At 38.0% G+C, this 7500-nt stretch overlaps 1 protein-coding gene across 2 annotated transcripts in view; it reads left to right on the forward strand.

Moving 5' to 3' along the window:
• LOC137999169 (G-protein coupled receptor 83-like) overlaps nucleotides 1–6092 on the forward strand; it is a 16632-nt gene extending 10540 nt beyond the window's left edge. Inside the window, exons 2-3 of one of the 2 annotated variants that reach the window (XM_068845010.1) lie at nucleotides 3155–3352; nucleotides 3669–6092. In XM_068845010.1, the coding sequence (XP_068701111.1) occupies nucleotides 3688–4686 (999 nt within the window). In that variant the 5' untranslated portion in view covers nucleotides 3155–3352; nucleotides 3669–3687 and the 3' untranslated portion in view covers nucleotides 4687–6092. The remainder of the gene's footprint in view (nucleotides 1–3154; nucleotides 3353–3668) is intronic. The other variant, XM_068845011.1, reaches the window with a different exon arrangement.
• The last annotated feature ends 1408 nt before the right edge of the window (nucleotides 6093–7500 follow it).

The raw sequence follows: 7500 nt of genomic DNA on the forward strand, positions 1-7500 counted from the left end.
CAAAATAAACAAGGTGAGTTAACTTTTTTTTTTGTTTTTCGTTCATTCATTGATAACTTTTCACTTCTTTGCTCCTTTGTCGTGAAACTAACTCAAAAAACAAAAACAAAATGTTATCTAGAACAGTGTTTTCGCTAAATGTGACGCTTTGAAAGTCACGCGAGCTTGGGCCGCCTATGGGTATACTTGACCATCCAAAGCCCTAGTTTGTAAAGAATTTTTTAACTTTTTCATTGGCTATCATGTAGAGTCCATCCCCTTGTAAAAATTCTTATTCCTGGCCGAATTGATATGTCCCATCGCTCAGTCATCGAGAAAACTTGACCTCTACGAAGGCTATAGGGCTTTGCTTCTATGATTTATCAGTGATTAAAATTGAAGCCAAGAAAACTTCGGGACAAAGCAATGAGGAGACTACTCTTTTCCTTTGAAAAAACCTCAGTCTCCCATCTTTATCGTCGAAGTTGTTACATGTTTTCTAGTTTCAGTCATGGACAGTCAAATTTCAATGTTATTTGCTATGTTTGCCGAAAAAGCATAATATTATAAATTTTATTATTACACATTTTGGCGTCTGCATTTTTCAGATCGATCGATCCTTTTTGCATTCAGTGAGTTTTCGGATAGGGAATGTTTCATAGTGTTGATTATGGAAGTTTTTAACCAAATTCTTAAAAGGAGACGAACTCCTATCTATTTATACGAGTATAAACTCCCCGGCCAAGATAAGCCGCGGCTTGAGAAAGCCGTGAACGTAGATTTTGTACCATTTATACGGGGTGTTCGCGGCTTACGTAAGCCGCAGCCAGAGTTAGCCGCGGCTCATTTTCTCTCGTATAAACGGCCCTAATAACGTATGATTTAAGCCTAGGCTGTCATCTTCAAGGAGAAAAAAAGCCACTGGTCCCTATTCCGACCTCTCTGCGATTATTTGTAGCGGGGAAATTAACAAGCGGATAAGCATTACAGTCAACTCTCTCTTAACGGACACCTGTGTAAGACGGACACCTCTATAAAACGGATTCCTGGTGCTGGTCCAGGCCGTTTCTTAGTCATTTTACTATAACCAAACTCTCTATAAGACGGACACCTCCATAAGACGGACAACGGACACTTTGAAATCGTCAACGGACACTTGTGAGGTGCTAAATGTAACCACAAATTACGGTTTATTGAAGAAAAATTATTGTACGTGACTCTTTTTAACACCAGACGTTTAATTGACAGCTCTTACCTTGTCGCCGGAATACATACAGTACAAGTTAAAATTAAATCAGTCATTGTCCCATTCAAAAAATAACTTGGAGGTGACAACCGAATTGTATTGTAATCTAAAACAGGTAGGTTTCGTTCAAGCAAATAACTTAAAACAAACTTTAAACAGACGCGTATTCACTGTGCGCAGGTTCAGCATTATTATCTTAAATTTCCTGGGGTCATTCTACGTCGACTCTCTATAAGCCGGACACCTCTCTAAGACGGATAGCTGAGACCGGTCCCGATGGTGTCCGTCTTAGAGAGAGTTGACTGTATTAACCAAAGATGGCAATTTAAAAATAGTAAAATAGAATAGAATCTATTTAAACACGATAAGGATCAAAGCTAAAAAGCTTGTGGGGTCGTGTACTTGACAAATTCAGAGAAATTCTCAAGGACATCGTTCGGCAACTTTTTTTTTCCTGAGGAATAACCTTAAATAATTTGAGCTTTGTGTAGTTTCGAAATCCGCAAGGATTGACAATTCGATCGGACCCCAACTGTGTCCTCGTCAAGTTGTTGCGCGCGTTTGCAATGAGAGCAGTTTCTGATTGGTCTAAAACGATCGTGGGCTGACATTGTTGCGTCTTCGCAGCTCTTAAGTGTCAAAAGTTGCAAAATACAGCGCGCAGATATTATTTATAGGTAATTTTGAGAGTCCCGAATCTCTACGGGGCCATTTTCGGGTGTCACAATTCCCTTTGTGTCTCAAGAACGGAGAGGATTTAAGTCGTCAAACTTCACAGTCATTTTTTTTTTTTTGTTACCTTGAAAACACGCTAAAAGATCGGCTTTCCAAAACAAGCGGTTCACAGTTACACAAATGGCTTTTCGGGCCCGAAACGTTTTCGGGACTTTCAAGAAACGGGCCCCCGGCCTTGTTAGAGTTGTCACCCCCCGTGGTAGTGAGTCTTTACTTGCTCTATAGAATAGTTTAAATATTTGAAATTTATAATCTAAAGTGATCGTATCCCATCCCGCAACGTTGAGAGCTTCACTACAGCTAGATGCCGTATCGTTTGGATAAGTTGACGTGGACATTTTTTTGGCTGCTCTACAGAACTGAAGTTGCATACGAACCCATATTAAAATAATACCATACTTCACAGAAGGTAATATGATACTAACATAGGACTTTAAAGTAAAGCTTCTGAAGTGATCATTTCTCATTAGTAGTCTACGAAGTTTCTTCAAGTCATTACTACCTACGTTTTTGATATGATCGCCGACAAAATTCCGTACCACTGAACCTCGATATACCAGTGAGTTCCTTAACCATCTAGTATTGAATCTAGGTGTCGTGATTGCTTTTTGATCTCTTAATGAATAGCTACATTCCCGTCTTATAAACATGCTATTTAGACACTCAGTTGGTGACGGGTGGTGACAATTCTAACAAACGCTGTTTGAGCACAGCAATGTGAGACTGAAAGTTATGCCGAAATTTTGGAATATCCTCCGGATTTTTTAGAAGACATTCCCGGAAACAAAAGAAAACTCTCCGAAATCGTGATTTCATTGCAGTAAGTCTATTCAGAGATTAGCCGTTGCTTTTATTTGTGTAACCGCTGTTATTAAGGTGATTCCTCAGTATTGCACTGGGCATCCGGTACTGCTGATATGGTGTGTCAATATTCTTATTGTAAAAATGGCGTATCTTTGGATAAGTTGTATACATTTTTTTGGCTGCTCTACAGAGCTGAAGTTGCACGCGAACCTCATATTAAAAATAATATCATACTTCACAGAAGGTAACATCACACTAAAATAGGACTTTAAAAGGACATTATAGCGCTGCCTCTATACTTATTTCCCTTGAGATTTTAGCCTCTATTTTCTCGTTCTTGTTCTGAAATAATGAAAGAATAAACTTTTCCTCCGGTTGTCTTCATTTTAGCTACAAATGCAGCGAGTGCAAACGGTGGGAAAGCTACATAACTGGATCCGCTATAATCAAAACACTGCCTTCTGATGATCACAGAAAAAAGAATTGTTGGGAGTTATTGGTTGAAACGTTTAAGCAGCGGTTTCAAACTTCGTCCAAGAAACAATTACCACTCATACATTCTGCAGGAGACTTGTTTGGCAACGAACTGTATGTGTTTCTCGTCTGTACTTAGCCTTTTAAATTACGAGTACATTCGCGGACTGACCCTATTCCGGAATAAGAACACATGGAGTGATAACTTAAAACAGTGTATGTCTGGGGTGTTCAAGCAACAAGGATAATTAAGATATGTTAAAACAGCATTTTTCGCAGGTGTTTTACAATTTTAACGTGCGTCTTCGGCTTAAAAACAAAGGATTTCTAACTTATATTCCATGTATTCCAATTCCGGAATACGATCAATCGAATGCACCTTTTATGAGCGATTTTAATTACTGCTTTATGTGTCATGTTCCATGAACAGATATATTGCAGACTAAAAAATGGAAGGTGCTGACATCGGAAATGTGGTGTTTACAGTGTTATACGGCATGACGATTCTTGTATCTGCGGTGGGCAACACCATTCTCATCTACATCGTGTGGAAAAGACCAGAAGTACGATCACTTAACAGCTTCATGTTTGTCAACATGGCCGTAACGGACTTACTGGTGACGTTGTTCATGATGCCTTGGTCCATTGCTCAGTTGTATAGCGAAGGTGGGTGGCTGATCACTGGAATGCTTGGAGAAATCACATGCAGGGGATTTCCCTACTTAGGTTATATCGATCTTGCGGCATCCATTCTTTGTCTGATCATCATGGCAATTGATCGTTACTGCCTAGTTCTCCAACCTTTGAATTGCCACATCCTTTGGTTCAGAAAGGCAAAAGTCATCATCCCCCTGATCTGGTTCATGGCAATGTTTTTGGTGTCCATCACATGTGTGTTCTTTGATCTGGTTGATGACAAATGGTGCCTATATAACTTTGAAGTTTTTGGACAGGATCTTCGAGAAACCTTGCGTCGATTTTATTACTTGTATCTCTTCACCATCATTTACTTTATTCCAATGGTCATCATTTCCGTCCTGTATGCAATAGTGGCTTACAAAGTTTGGTTTCACCAAACGCCTGGTTTTCATACTACTGAAAGTCAACAACACCAGGAATTAATCAAGAGAAGAGTCATTCGAATGCTTATTGTGATCGTTGTTACATTCGCTGCCTGTTGGCTCCCTTCGCAGGTTTACAACCTACTCGTCGCATTCGGGATTCAACCATCTAGGAATATTATGTTTTTAGTCTACTGGTGTGCCCACGCAAACAGCGCTATCAACCCGTGGCTCTACCTTGGACTGAGTAGCAACATGAACTTGGCCTTGAAAAATATGGTGAGTAAAATCCGCAGAACAAAACCAGAAATCCAGGGCCAAAGAACCACACGGAACACAGGAAATACCGCGATCAAGAATCAGAAGGAGCAAACGACTCATTTGTAATGTTAGATCACTGGATGATATCCCGTGGCTGGTCGAACAAACACGTTGCGTATTCTATAGTAGATGATATGACGGAATATATAGAGATATATATTATGGTATTTCTTAACCCTTTAAGCCCCAAGGGGGGCCCCATTGACGAATAAAATGGTCTGGCGTTAGACAGAGTAAAATTTATAAGTGGCGCTATTGGGGCTTAAAGGGTTAAGAGTAAAGGAAAATGCTCTTTGAAAAATGGCGCTGCAATCAAAACAGTTTACCCCTTACGAATAGACCTTTTTGCAGATACGGCGGCCATTTTGATTTCTATTGTTTGAAATGCTTATTATGGAATGTCCATTGGGCAAACACATATTAATTTGCACCCTGTGCATCTCATAATGTCTTTCAAACCAATAGAAATCAAAATGGGCGCCCGGCGCATCAGAAAAAAGGTCTATTACCCGTATATTCTCCTTGAATAATTTAATAACAAGGGTTTTAATGTCAAATTTGTCATGAAACTAAACAAAAAAGCCTTTTTAGTTTGGGATTATTTAAAATTAAGGTGGAAAGGTACGATCTGGGGAGAGTTAAATTGATAAATTAAGTTGGAAAATTATGGACAGAGAATCGTTTGTATCATTTTGAAAACAGAGCAACACATTTTAAGAATAACAGAATCGAAAGATGAATCTCTCATATTACATTTACAGGTTTGTCAGTTGAATTACTGTTACGAGTTATCGACGTTAAATATGGTTGCTTTACCTTTTTTTTTTTTAATGAGATCAGAAAAAGGGGTATTTGGTAACATTTGGAGGGGAAAAGCTTATATGCTTTTTTGAAACCCTCTCTGTTCGTAGTTTATGTATCTAAGAGACCGATCAATGCTGACTGGGCAGCTTTCTTGCTCAAATTACATGTTAAAGTTATTACGTCATAGTTGATGCCAGAGACCCGCTTTCCAATCACAAACAAAACGTTACCTATTGTCGGAATAAGAAGTGACTATATCTTAGCTGGATATGTTCCGAACATTTTTTGTTCTTACCACATGTGATGTCATCTGTGATCTACTACTGAACAGACGCACTGCAACATGGAATCTATTTGTTTTATATAATAAAGAATAAAACTTTGTTCGCATAAAATCTGTTGGCGACGTCAATCGTCCTCTAATAGATCATAGGCAAGAATCAATCAAAATGCAATATTATATAAATAAGAATGGATTATATCTTGGCTGGATAGGTTCCGAACTTCATATAAATTAAGGGTCTTCCATTTTTCTTCCCTTTTATCCATTTATTTTCACTTGCTTCGTATTTTAGAACTTAAAAAGTAAAAGGAGAAAGACAAAAATTATGTGCAGAAAACGCTAAACGGCAACACGCTATAGGCCACTTCGAAAAATATCATAATACTCTTTGTTTGTCCCCCCAAATTTTGCATATGCATTGTTTCCAGTTTCTCTTGGGACTAACAATGGTCCCAAGAGAAAACAAAAACAATGCTTATGCAAAATTTGGGCAGATAAACAAAGAGTATTATGGTATTTTCCAAAGTGGCCTATTGAATGCTCATTCATAATTATTTTTATTATATGGAGGAGAGTGTTTTACTGGGAACTAAACCACTCGTAGATTCCATACGCCACTACATCCGGGACCCGAGTGGCGTATTTTCCGTATGTCACCTTTGTGAGTGTCGTATCGTTCAATGACGTCACGATTCCCGCCTTTTTTTCCCCGCCTTTTTTATAAAGCCCAGCCGTATTTGTAAAACTTGACTACTTTGAAACAATAAAATCGGAATTTATCAATATTTAGTCTCCATATAATAAAAAGAACATTACACGTTGGCGAGAAGATATGAATTTTATGTTCTCGTGGCAAGAACAATATCTCACGAGTGAGCGAAGCGAACGAGTGAGATATTGTTCTTGCCACGAGAACATAAAATTCATATCTTCTCGCCACCGTGTAATATCCTCTATAAATGTAATATGGGTATTTAAATATCACTTGTTCTGAAATGGGTCATCCATCGCAAATCGATCAAATGACCTGCGGCTGCTAAATCCATGGTTAATTTCTATTTATCAATTTTTTATTACACGAGGCTGAAGAAGTTCACTTATTTCGACGGAGCCCACGTAATTAGATAAATGAAATGACCTCAAGTTTTGCTCGGAAAATCCTTGCTTGTAACTTGTGTGTTAATAAATCAAGACTTAGTATTCGACTTAATCTGCTTTTCAAGTTATGGAATTGACTGAAGCCTGACTTGTGCAAACTTAGGAAAAAAAACCTTTCAAAAACAAAATTCACCAATTTTTAATTGCCGTGCTTGGTGATGAGGATGATTATGTTGATGTTTCAACGTTACCTTAAAATTACCAATTATCATTTATCATACTCTAGCTATCATTTTTAGTTCCTTATGTTTCATGTCATCTTATAGGTTCTCCTCTATCTGTGTAAATGCTAGCTATCTGTGAATGTATTTGTATACTTATATATTTTATGTATTTATTTCTTCCTTTTTTTTCTTTCCTTCTTTACCTGATTTACTGTTAATTTGTAAGTTACACATCCCGCCTCGATTAGCTTTGCTATATGCGGGTTGTGTATCTCCAGTTTGTTAAATTTAGACTATTGAAATAAAATGATGATGATAATGGTGATTGTATAATTCCGGTGTGTCAATACGTGACTCGTGTAATCTTCATCTTATTTCGAGTGTCCCTCAGTCCAAAAACGTTTAGTTGTATCCTTTTCCAAATCTGTAATCGTAAGGCCAGCCGGATTTTGTGGCAAAAAATGATCTCAA

This window comes from Montipora foliosa, chromosome 4 (assembly GCF_036669935.1).
Source record: "Montipora foliosa isolate CH-2021 chromosome 4, ASM3666993v2, whole genome shotgun sequence".
In the NCBI taxonomy this organism is placed as follows: Eukaryota; Metazoa; Cnidaria; class Anthozoa; order Scleractinia; family Acroporidae; genus Montipora; species Montipora foliosa.